Genomic DNA, 13,104 nt, shown 5'->3' with positions numbered 1-13,104 from the left:
TGTGAAAATGGAGCTCGGGAGGGGTGCCTGCAGTTTGTACTGGCAGAGGGCAGGCTGGTCCTTTGTTGCTTTAAGGGTGGCCCGGCAGGCCAATTCCAGCCCCCAGGTCTTGAATTTGACACCCCTGCATTACATTAAAATAGATTTTGACATTAAAATATTCATACTTGCTTTATATTCCATGAAAGTCAAAATTAAAAATCCTTACCTGATCTATCACTTTTTTTCTTAATTTTTAGATGGGAATGATGAACAACCCCAATCCTTATGTCCCGCCATATAGCCAAAACACTGGGCAGCCAATTGGAGCCAGTGGACTCGGTCCCCAGATGCAAAGCAAGCCGATATTACCTAACAGTTTGCCACAGTTTCCTATGGACAAGAAACCAGTGCCTGCTCCTGTTATGCCTAACATGGTAAGTAGTAATTTTAGTAGAAAATTCTTTTACAATTAAATCAGAATATTGCAATATTTCTGTGCTAATGGTTTACAAGCTATATTATCACTACACTGTCTCTGAAATTACAGTAGGAAAAGATGTGTTGGAGTAGTGGAATTAAATTATTCTTGAAGTCTTAACTAGAAATTAATTACTGGATTTAGAAAAAGGAATGTTTCAACTAAATTATCATTTCTTCTGAGCAGTTTTCTCTTGATATCTCTATCTTTTGCCATATTTTTGACATACAAATTTATTGCACCATTGAATCACAGGTGAGGCTGCTGGAAGGTATCATTAAGCATCATTGGAAGTCACAAGTCTCTATTCCACTGGTTCCCAAGCTTTTTTTGGCCATGCCCCCCCAAGCATCTCTCAAACCTTGACGTATAATTCTTACTATTCAAAAAGTGAATGCCTACTCACACCGAGGAAGCCTAAAAGGCCATTAACTTGGCTTAAACAAGGTTCCAGTTGCCCCCCTTCAAAAATCAAATTAAAGTAGTAATGATTTAGGAATACAGTGTTCCCTCGATTTTCGTGGGTTCAAACTTCGCGAATAGCCTATACCACGGTTTTTCAAAAAATATTAATTAAAAAATACTTCGTGTTTTTTTCCCTATACCATGGTTTTTCCCGCCCGATGACGTCATACATCATCGCCAAACTAATAATTTTTGCAAATGAACAAAAAATAATAATTATTGTTAATAAATAATTATGTTTATAAATATCAGGATTACTGTCTTATTCAATGGTGAGTACGAGTAATAAAGGTGAGTAAATGGTTGTTAATGGTAAATGGTAATTTAGAGGTTTAAAGTGTTAAGGGATGGCTTGTGATACTGTCCATAGCCAAAAATAGTGTATTTACTTCCGCATCTCTACTTCGTGGAAATGCGACTTTCGCGGGCGGTCTCGGAACGCATCCCCCGTGGAAATCGAGGGAACACTGTATATAAATGATGTGAAAAACTTTATTACTAAAACTATGGTTACTATAACTCAGATTACTATGCTGAAAATTAGTTTTAAGTGTACACAACTGTTGAGGAACAATATAACATTATTCATCTCATTATCTTCAAGTAGAAAAGATGCTGGATTAGTGTGCACGCATATAACACTTACCATAAGTTTCATTGTTAATTGAAACTCGCTATGGAGATGGTATTATACTCTGTGTGGGGATGTTTATAGAGTAGAGCAATGATGATTCTTAAAATATAAGAAATAGAAACTTTTCCAGGATAGGAGAAACTGAAAGAGAGTGAGTGACCTTCACTGGAGAAAATGAACAGAGGAAAGATTAATAGTTGGAGAAATATAATATGTATGGTATTTGTAGAGTAAAGTTGAGGCTGTAAATTAGGAAGTTTAAAGGATGTGATAGCAACAACAGTAGCCTGGGGAAAAATGATAGCAACCATAAGAGCAATGTGTTGAGTGAATATGAAAGGCCATTAATGGTGATAGTGAATATAAAGGACTAGATGTAAAAAATTGCTATAGGGACCCTATAAGAAAAGCCTAACTAATTCTTAATTTAAAAAATCATGCTGCCCATAAAATAAATCATTGCAGCTTTATGTATTTTGGAGTAGGAGGGAAAAGGTACTAGTTCTGGGAATATGTTTTTGTGTATAGCTTGAAAATTTCAGTTAGTGTGTATTTTAAAGGCTCTTACCCTACGATCCTCCAGAAACATAATTTGAGAATGTGGAGAGTTGTGGCCTATACATTGATGATCTTCACAGGTGTAAATGGCTGTATTATGTCATTCATATTCTCCATAGAGGGTAGAGATAGCATCCAGGAATGGGTGGACCTCATCTGTTCTGTTGGTTGGCCTGTTCTGTTGTCTGTCAGAGCTGAAATGCCACGCCTCTATTGCTAGGGCTTCCCAGTTTTTGACTCAGTCTTCAGACTGGACAGATATATCAAAATTTCTCCTGTTCCTGGTTTTCAACTTCTGAATTCTATAGGAAATTTCTGACCTTCAATCTGTGAGTTAATTACCCAACTGACTCCCATTCTATCTGGTAGAGTCACTGGCTTGATTTAGGCTCAGAGCTAAGGCTCTAGCCAAGAGCGCAAAATTAAACATTGTGCCTGACCTGGTATTGTCACATTGCTGCTGATCATTGGGGCTTCTGCTCCTCAGTCTGTCATAGGAGCTATCACGCTCCACTGATCAAATTCAACAGACAGGGAGACAGCAAGATCAGGCTCCTCCCTGGAATTCCTCTCCAACCCCCTGAACTTTTTTATCTGCTCTCCCAGTTTCATAAGACGCTTCAAAGAAGGCCCTCATGGATCCAGCCACATAGCACCTGCTGGAGATTTGAACTATCCAGCAGGTCCCAGAGGGCCAACTTGAGCAGAGATTCCACTCACTTCTTTTTGTGGTTCCCAAAACCTCGGGTGGGTGGAGAGCTATTCTTGTACTTAAAAGATTGAACCGTTATCTAGTATATAGACTGTTCAAAATGCAATTGCTTCAATCAATTCTTGTGAGCGTAAGGAATAGCAACTTCCTCCTCTCAGTTGACTTAATGGAAGCCTACCTGCATATACCTATTCTGCCCTTACATCGGCAATACCTTAGATTCAGCTATGCAGCCATTCTCTACCAGTATAGGACGCTTCCATTTGGCCTCTCCTCTTTACCTAGAGCAGTGATGGTGAACCTTTTTTTCCTCGGATGCCGAAAAAGCATGCATACGTGCTATCACACATGTGCAAGTGCCCACACCAATAACTCAATGCCTGGGGAGGGCAAAAATGCTTCCCCCACTCCCTGAAGGCCCCATGGAGGCTAGAAACTGCCTGTTTCCCAACTTCTGGTGGGCCCAATGGGCTTGTGTTTCTCCCTTCCTAGGCTCCAAAGCCTTTCCCTGGAGCCAGGAAGGGTAAAAACGACCTCCACTATCCTCCTGGAGGCTCTCTAGAAGCCAGAAACGCCCTCCCAGATCATCTGTGCGAGCCAAAAATCAGCTGGCCAGCACATACATGCATATTGGAGCTGATTGAACAAGCTTGATTGTCAGGGTCAGGAAAGGAAGCAAAGCAAGATACTGTAGAGTAGGTGTCTTGTCTTGATGGAAAGATTGTTTAGGGTCCTTTTACTTTCAAGTAACTCTGAACAGGCATCAGAATTAATATCTTAGGTGGTAGTGGTATAAATAAGTTGCTTTGACTTCATTAAGTTACCAATTTAGCTTAAAAGAAAAGGCTACTTAACCATTTCCTAAAGTGCAGCTGACATTTATCTATTTGACTAACCAAACTGATTTCAAGGAAAAGATTTGTTTAGAATAACTCACAAGAGTGGAGATGAAGACAAAAGCAATAGAATTACATTACATTAAATCATGTAAATACAATTTATAGACTTGTTCCTTGTATTGATGTCAGCTCTTTGAGTTAAGTCGGTCAGCAACAAAGTCCATAATAACTACTACAATTGTATGGTTGTAGGTGTAATCTTGATAGTTTTGGGGCAATCTTGAGTTTCTGTCTCAGCCCTCATCTCCTTTTAAGACTAAAATATTCTTACATAACTGCATTTCTTCTTCAGCATTTTTTTTGTTCTCCAGTTTTTAACAGTTTTCCTCTTTTATCTCATATGAAAACTCTACTGTGGTTGTCATGCTTGAAGGAGTCATGCATAGTGACTTCAAGAGTCAGTATTACACTATGTGTGATACTTCAGATAGTTCAGGATCAACTTTGAAAAAATTGCCCTATTTATGTCATTATTTCTTACTGATCTGTGCTTAAGGGAGATCCTTAAAATTGGTAATAAAAGTTGCACAAAAATTATGCAGGCTAGTGCTGAACTGATGTTTTCTATAGTCCATCTAGTATTTCAGAAGTTTTATGCTGAAAAGACCCACTTTCATTTATCTATTTTCAGTGATACTATAATTCAGTATTTGTGTTGCTCCATATGAAAAGATGATATATTTCTATGTTGGTTATCAAAGACTGCAACTAATTTTAGTAATGAGATTGATCTAGTAATGAAATCATTTTACATGAGGTACTGTTTTGTGAAGGTGATAATAAATTGGGATTCTGCGAGCGTAATCTAAAGGATTATATGTAGTGGGGAATTCAAAACCAAATAGCAGTTTTCGTCTTGTAGAACCAACTTCTTGAGAAACTTAACTTCTTTCTGGTTTGTGTTTAAAATAATAGTCATGGTTCCTCCAAGCTAAGCTCTAGGAAGAGACTTTTAAAAAATCACTTTTCCTATTTTTGCTGAACTCAGAAATGCTTTGTCTCCTTTTGATAGTGTCAGCAGCAGCAGACTCCTTCAGTTCAGCAGGCTAGTATGGTATCAACTGCTATGGGCTCAGGAGCACCTACAGCAGATCCAGAAAAACGCAAGCTTATACAGCAACAACTTGTTCTCCTCTTGCATGCTCACAAATGCCAGCGGAGGGAGCAAGCAAATGGAGAAGTACGACAGTGTAACCTCCCTCACTGTCGAACCATGAAGAATGTCCTCAACCACATGACACATTGCCAGGCTGGAAAATCCTGTCAGGGTAAGTGCAACATTTGATTTTCTATATACTTGTGATCATGCTCTGTACAGCAGAGATTGGCAGAAATTACCATATTTTTTTGGAGTATAAGACACAACTTCTTCCCCACCCACCCCCAAAGTGGGTAAAAATTTAGGTGAATCTTATAGGCAGAATACGGACCCTTTTTTGGGGGGGGGGGCTTCCCAACTCCTCTGTGTGTTGTGTTTTCATACCCTCTCCACCCACCCACACCGGCTTCCAGAACATTTATTTTATTTATTTGTTGGATTTGTATGCCGCCCCTCTCCGGAGACTCGGGGCAGCTAACAGCAATAATAAGACAGCGTACAATAATAATCCAATACTAAAAACGATTAAAAACCCATTAATATAAAAACCAAACATACATACAGACATGCCATGCATAAAATTGTAAAGGCTAGGGAGAAAGAGTATCTCAATTCCCCCATGCCTGGCGGCGGAGGTGGGTTTTAAGTAGCTTACGAAAGGCAAGGAGGGTGTGGGGCATGCCCGTTTCTTGTGAAAATCGGATGTGTGGAGCACTGCAGAGTTCTTCTGGGGACTGGGGAGGGCAAAAATACGATGCGCAGAAACCCAAAACTAATTTTTTCTTGTTTTCCTCCTGTAAATTTAGGTGCATTTTATAGTCCAAAAAATATGGTAGATCTTAATCTAATGTTAGTACTTTGGAGGATTTGATGGAAGTCAGCAAGGATTTATGTTAAACTTATTTAACATGAGCAACAATAAAACTGCTTGCCTTTGCTCAGATTATATTATACTGCTGAAATGAAAACTGGTTTGTAGTTCTAGTATTTAATAGAATGATGAATTTGAGATCGTATGTATTGATTTATTTAGCATATGGTGTTTTTACATTGAGAGCCAGGGAATCTACAATGTTAGTACAGAATAGTTCGACTGTCTAGGATTGCTAGTTTGTTTAGTTGATCCAGGATACACTGCAGGGAGTGAAGTAGCTCCACCCACAGAGTGTATAACAGTGTTCTGTGCAAGCATCATATGGAGATTTTCCCCACTGAATTTGCCTCGCATTCAAACAAGTCCAGCGTTAGTTGGTTTCTTGCTATTTCACAAAGCGTCGTTAGCTTTCCATCAGAGTGGTACCTACGTATCCATTTGTATTTTGCATGATTTTGAACTGCTATGTTGATAGAAGCTGAGGCAAATAACAACAACTCACTCCATCACACAGTGCTAGGGCTCTAACTGCTGGAGTACAGAGAGACGATCTTTCCCACCCGGCAAATCCAGTGTCTTTAAACCACTGAGCCACAGTGCCTCTTGAGATCAAAGTTATTAATGCACTGAAAGTTTAGTAAGCACCTTCGTTTCTAATATGCCAGTAAAAAGAATGGTCTAAATGATTTATTACAATATGTCCTGCAACTATAACCTGTGCTTGGCTGGAATGAATCAACAAATATTTTAATGGTCACAAGAGAGATAGATTTTCTAATTCTAGGAGCCTACATGTTTTAAAAGTTGAAATTATATTGTACCAATCGTTTTATTTCTAAGAATCAACAGCAATTTGTATAGGTAGTTCAAGAAACGTTTAGGTTTGTCCAAGTCACAAATGTTTTTTTAAAACTTTCTTTTAGTGGCTCATTGTGCATCTTCACGACAAATCATATCTCACTGGAAGAATTGTACCCGGCATGATTGTCCTGTGTGTCTTCCTCTTAAAAATGCTGGGGATAAAAGAAATCAACAATGTAAGAAGTCCTTTACACCCTTTATATTTATTGTAATAATGCCATTGTTAGGCTATTAACAAAATCAGAATCTTATACTTATATATACTGTAATGTCATAGCTATCTTTTTTTACAATGTTGTGCAAGGTAAGATGCCTGAGACTGACAGTCTTTTGTAGCAGGCGTGTCAAAGCGAAGGCCTGCAGGCCAGCCAGCCTGGAAATAGCTAAGTACCAGCCGGCGGTACCTCTGGCAGCCAAAATGGGGCAGAGGGTGCTGCAGAAGGTGTCCATCCCATCTCCCTCCCTCAGCCGGCCCACAGAGAACTACACTGCTGAACCAGCCCTTGAAGAAATCCAGTTTATAGGACAGTGTATCAAAAGATGTATTTCTGTTTATTGCATTAATTTATGTGCTGCCTCCTAGGACACTAATCACTTAGAATGTAATTAAAGATGCCTACTCATGTTTTAGTTTCTTTCCATGTATTGCAGCCTTTGCAGAGAAATAGCACATAGAAAAGTCCACAAAAGCTTTCAGAACAAAAAATCCTTAAAATGAGTTCCTCAGTTACAAATGCAGTCATTTAATTAATGACTTTATTTGGATAAGAACAACCAGTATGCCAGGTTATGTTATGTCTCATTAAGAAAGTAATATATTTAGCTTTTTCAGTGCCCGCAGGAGTGACATTTTAGTAAATCAATATTTCTTCATTGATGAAAGGTACATACCATGCATTCCTCATAGTTGGGCTTTTATTTTTCTATTTTTTCCTTGCCTCTCCTCTACCTAACTCTTGATCAAGCTGAATAATTGGCATATTGAGTATGTAATAATTTTAAAATAGTAAGAATGCAGGGTGTTTATAAAATGAGCACAAAATTATTTTATGAAAACTTAATTTTAATGAGTTTCGATGGCTCCATTTTTGCTTTAAAATGGCATTCATTGGTGGGGGGGAGCCTTTAACAGCTACAATGATTAGTATTTCCTGATTTCATAGTTATTTTGGGGACACTTCTGTTCCATCTTTTCACTTGCCATGTAAGCAGGTCTAATGAATCATTACAGAGAGCAAAATTTATGTCATATGAATTGGTTTTTTAGAGAGCTCTTTTGACTAGGCTTGTCTCTAATTTGGAAATTAAATCAATGTAATAAAATCAGAGAAAAAATTCTCACTTGAGTCTGAAATCCTGATTAATGATTTAAAAAAATCCCGCAAAATTATGTTCTTCATATAAATAGGGTACATATCTCAATAATTTGTTGATGTCCTGATTCTTTCCAAAATACAGGTAGACCTTGACTTACAACAGTTCATTTAGTGACTGTTCAAAGTTACATTGCTTTCAGCAAAGCAACTTATTATCATTTTTCACATTTACGACCATTATAGCAACTCCCTGGTCACATGATTTATATTCAGATGCTTGGCAGCTAAATCACATTTATGATAGTTACAGTGTCCTGGAGTTGTGTGGTCCCCTTTTGCATCTTATGACAAGCAAAATCAAAAGGAAAGCCAGATTCACTTAACCATGTTACTAATTTAAGAACTGCAGTGATTCACTTAACAAATATGGTGAAAAAAGTTACAAAATAAAGCAAACTCACTTAATTTTCTCACTTAGCAACATAACTTTTGGACTCAATTGTTGTCATAAGTTGACTACCTGTATAATGTGGCATATTTGATTTTAATATAATACTCTATATGGTTTTTGATGTTTATTTTAAAATATGGATTAATGTCAATTCAGCTAGGTTTTTTAATCACATCTCCATATTTGTGTTTTTATTGCTTCTAGCATTATTAGGTGGTGCTGCAGTAGGAATTGGAAATTCTGGTTCTGTGGGAGTTGGACAGCAGACAACACCCAACATAAATGCTACTAACCAGATTGACCCCAGCTCTATTGAAAGAGCTTATGCAGCTCTGGGGCTGACATATCAAGGGAATCAGATGCCAACGCAGACACAGGCTCAAGTGAAAAGTCAGCAGCAAGGACAGTCACCACAGGGGCTTCGCCCCATGAATCCCACAAGTAAGTTCACAAAAGACAAAATATATGTCTCCTATCCCATATATAACACTGTCTTTATCTTATTGATGAGCATTTCTCTCTGAAGTGCCAAAATAAATTTAAATTATTAGAAAATTATTACAAAAAGTGAAAAAAAATATATTAAAATTTGATACCTTTAAAAAAAACGTAATTATTGATGCATATTCCTAAGGGGAGGGCCCATCTTGGAAGTATGACTGTAATTTTTGCTTGATGTGCCTGTAGTCTCAGCAATTTACTAGGTCTCCCTTAAGAATCCTACTGTATTTTCTCATGAAGGAGATTTCTCTAGTAATGATAACTATTTGATGTAAATGTTACAAACTTTGAATATGTTTTAAGTTTTATAAAAATCAGGAATGGATTCTTACGTTGTACAGGTATAATATAAACTAATAAACATCAAGGCTTTGCTTTTTGTAAAACAACATAGTAAAGAATTAATTATAATATTTGGGTTCTGTTTTGTTTTTCCTCTATAGGTGCTAATCCTATGGGAGTGAATGGAGGAGTTGGAGTTCAACCTCAGAATCTGCTATCAGATGCAATGTTGCATTCAGCTGTAAATTCTCAAAAGTAAGATTACTTTAATTTAATTTATAAACTATAAAATTAGTAAAGATGGATGGTTGCTATAGTTGAAATTTTTTCAGGTTAATTTAGCATCAATAAGAAACTTTACAGATTGATTCCATTATCCTAACTTGGGCCTGGAAATGCATTGCTTTTTTTCCTTTTCTTTTTCTGGTTAGGCTACAGCTAATACATTCTAAATTGGTTAAAAATTATCCTAAATATAACATGATCTGAGTATTGGACGTAGAAGTAGATATGATAGAACTGAATTAATTAATTAATTAGATTTATAGGCCGTCCTCCTCTTGGACTTGGGGCAGCTTACAGAAATGAAATACAATATAACAATAAAATAGTTAATTATGAGCAGTTAAAAAGAGTTAAGAACAATAAAAACTCAATATAAAACAGTCAATCATTTCATTGAATTGAATTGAATGAAGTAGATATTTCCACTAGTCATTAATATAAAGCATGAATAAATACAATTATTTTCTGCATTTTTCCCTAATATACATAGTAATTCATTGCATTTTATGATAGGTGGAAATCAAATGTTTTTCATTTTACTCGTTATCAGGCAGTCCTCAATACACAACCACAATTGAGCTCAAATTTTCTTTAAAAAATTTTTTAAATTGAATTTTATACATTTTTTTAAAAAAACACAAACACAACAGATAAACAGACATTAACACAGATACAAATCCAAATGTTTTTCAAGTAAGCCAACATCTGACTTTTGCATTCTTATCCATGTGCTATATAATTATATATCTATACATATATTCTTACATCATAAACACTTTCATTGTAAATTAGCTTTCCTTTTTCTTATCCATTTGTACCACAGTGTCCAGATATCATAATAGTCTAAATCTCAAAATTTCTATTGTCAAGCAACACAGTTGTTTCCCCCCGTTTTACTATCTTTCTTGCTACAGTTGTTAAGTGAATACTGTAGTTGTTTATTTAGTGATATACAGTAATTGTAAAATGAATTTAGCTTTATCACTGATTCTATTGTCAGAAGGTTGCAAAAGATGATCACATGATCTCAGAATACTACAACCATCATAAATGTGAGAGTCAGTTGCTCAGAGGCCAAATTTTGATCATGTGATCATGGGGATGCTACACCACTCATCAGTGGTGGGCTCCTACGGGTACGGTCAGTACGCAGTACCAGTAGCAAAATTTTGGTGTTTTTTTTTCTTTTTCCCCCTTCTGGGATATGGGTATGTTTTTCCTATCACAGTAAATGAGGTTGAATGTGTATAATTTTAGAAGAGCTGTGCGTACATGTCTGTACATACACTTTATATAGTAGATAATCAGGGGTGGTCCAGGTGGGGGGGACGCAGTGGGGTAGTGAAAATGGAGCTCTACCCCAGAACACCCTATTTATTTATTTATTCTTTTATTCTTTTATTTATTTATTTATTCTTTTATTTATTGGAGTCTCCGGAGACTCGGGGCGGCTAACAGCGACAATAAGCAGTGTACAATAGTAATTTGGTATTAGAAATTATTAAAAATCCATTAATATAAAAACCAAACATACATACATACATACATACATACATACATACATACATACATACATACCATGTTTGCACTGAAAGATGTTGAAACAAAATGCATAAGCCACGCCTACAGTGTGGTAGTAAAAATTTTGGTAGCCCATCACTAGTCAAAAGTATATGTTTTCTGAAAAAAACATGTTCAGAAGTACAACTATAACCAAAGACTTAGTGACTGTGATGACTTGTTGGATTTAATTCCCAATATCAAATCCATAACATAATTCTTAAATGCTTCCTTATTTCCCCAAATAAAACTTTCAAAAGAATATTCTGAGTTCTTTTTCTAATTTTTGTTTGATTTTAATCTTGATAATATTGATAAGAGGTATTGAACCTCACATTTAGGAAATAAAAATCATTTTGGGAGAAACACAAAGGTTTATATGCCTAAGATGATATACAACACACCTGATCATGCCAGAGCAGGAAACCTCTTAAAAATATAAGAGGGCTGCACCAATAAATTATCTTATCTTATATAGGGTAATGATACAGTGGTACCTCTACCTAACAACGCCTCTACTTAAGAACTTTTCTAGATAAGAACCGGGTGTGCAAGATTTTTTTTGCCTCTTCTCAAGAACCATTTTCCACTTACAAATCTGAGCCTCCAAAACTGTAACCAGAAAAGGCAGGGAGAAGCCTCCGTGGGGCCTCTCTAGGAATCTCTTAGGGGGAAACAGGGCAGAAAAGGCGAGGAGAAGCCTCCATGGGGCCTCTCTAGGAATCTCCTGGAAGGAAGCAGGGCCTCCACCCTCCTTGTGGTTTCCCCAATCGCATGCATTATTTGCTTTTACATTGATTCCTATGGGAAAAATTGCTGATTCTTACAAACTTTTCTACTTAAGAACCTGTTCACAGAACAAATTAAGTTCGTAAGTAGGTACCACTGTACTAAATTGCTTCTTCTTATAAACTTTTCTACTTAAGAACCTGGTCACGGAACAAATTAAGTTCGTAAGTAGAGGTACCACTGTACTATACTTTGTTTTATGATGCCTCATAAGTTTCCATTTCGTTTTCAGTCCTATGTTGAATGAAAATGCAAATGTTGCTGGTCTGGGGACTATGCCAACTGCAACACATCCTTCTGGAATTGGAATTCGAAAACCATGGCATGAAGATATTACTCAGGATCTCAGAAACCATCTTGTTCATAAACTGTACGTATTGATAAAATGTTCAGACTTATAAATAAATCTTATAAATAAAACAATTGAGAATGGTAAACATAGTATAACAAAGTATAAATATGTAATACAGTGGTCCCCCGAGTTTCGCGATCTCGATCTTCGCTAAACGCTATATCGCGATTTTTCCACCCGGAAGTAAAAACACCATCTGCGCATGCGCGCCCCTTTTTTCTATGGCCACGCATGCGTAGATGGTGGAGTTTGCGTTCCCCGGGCAGATCAGCTGCTGGGCGGCTTCCCTGGGTCTTCCCCCTCTTGCTGGCAGGAGGGCGAGCGGCGGGCATCAGCGAGGAGCCGGGGTTTCCCCTTTGCGTGGGCGGCCAGTAAGACCCAAGCGCCGCTTCCCAGCTGAGTCCCGAAGCCAAACGCGGAAGTTCGCCTTTGCCGTCTGGCTTCAGGACTCAGCTGGGAAGCGGCGCGAGCGAACGGCGTGGGCGGGCGAAGGGCGGGCGAGCGGCAGCGAGGAGTTTGCGTGGGCGGTGGGGAAACCCCAGCGCCGCTTCCCAGCTGAGTCCCGAAGCCAAACGCGGAAGTTCGCCTTTGCCTTCTGGCTTCAGGACTCAGCTGGGAAGCGGCGCGAGCGAACGGCGTGGGCGGGCGAAGGGCGGGCAGGCAGGCAGGCGGCGGACAAGCGGCGGGCGGACAAGACAAGCGGCGGGCGCGGCAACAGCGAGGAGTGTGCGTGGGCGGCGGGGAAACCCCAATCTTCGGCTCCTCGCTGCTGCGGCGGAAGTAAAAACACCATCTGCGCATGCGCAGATGGTGTTTTTACTTCCGCACCGCTACTTCGCGACAAATCGATCATCGCGAGGGGTCCTGGAACGGAACCCTCGCGATAATCGGGGGACCACTGTACTTTTTCACAATGTGAGATGGTAATTATTGATTTATTTTTTACTCATGTAACTGTTGAAACCTCTTTATAACATGTGGAACTAGGGATAGGACAAAAATCTTA

The 13,104-nt window shown here is 38.2% G+C and overlaps 1 protein-coding gene across 1 annotated transcript in view; it reads left to right on the top strand.

The window, feature by feature from the left end:
- Positions 1-13,104, top strand: part of EP300 (E1A binding protein p300) — an 88,912-nt gene that overhangs the window by 32,155 nt on the left and 43,653 nt on the right. The window contains exons 3-8 of the mRNA XM_070756061.1: positions 240-416; positions 4,741-4,996; positions 6,625-6,738; positions 8,534-8,770; positions 9,274-9,367; positions 11,979-12,116. Of these exons, the coding sequence (XP_070612162.1) occupies positions 240-416; positions 4,741-4,996; positions 6,625-6,738; positions 8,534-8,770; positions 9,274-9,367; positions 11,979-12,116 (1,016 nt within the window). The remainder of the gene's footprint in view (positions 1-239; positions 417-4,740; positions 4,997-6,624; positions 6,739-8,533; positions 8,771-9,273; positions 9,368-11,978; positions 12,117-13,104) is intronic.

Source organism: Erythrolamprus reginae, chromosome 6, assembly GCF_031021105.1.
Source record: "Erythrolamprus reginae isolate rEryReg1 chromosome 6, rEryReg1.hap1, whole genome shotgun sequence".
NCBI classification, from domain to species: Eukaryota; Metazoa; Chordata; class Lepidosauria; order Squamata; family Dipsadidae; genus Erythrolamprus; species Erythrolamprus reginae.
The sequence above is the reverse complement of the archived record's forward strand: the minus strand, read 5'-3'. Positions and strand labels throughout refer to the sequence as shown.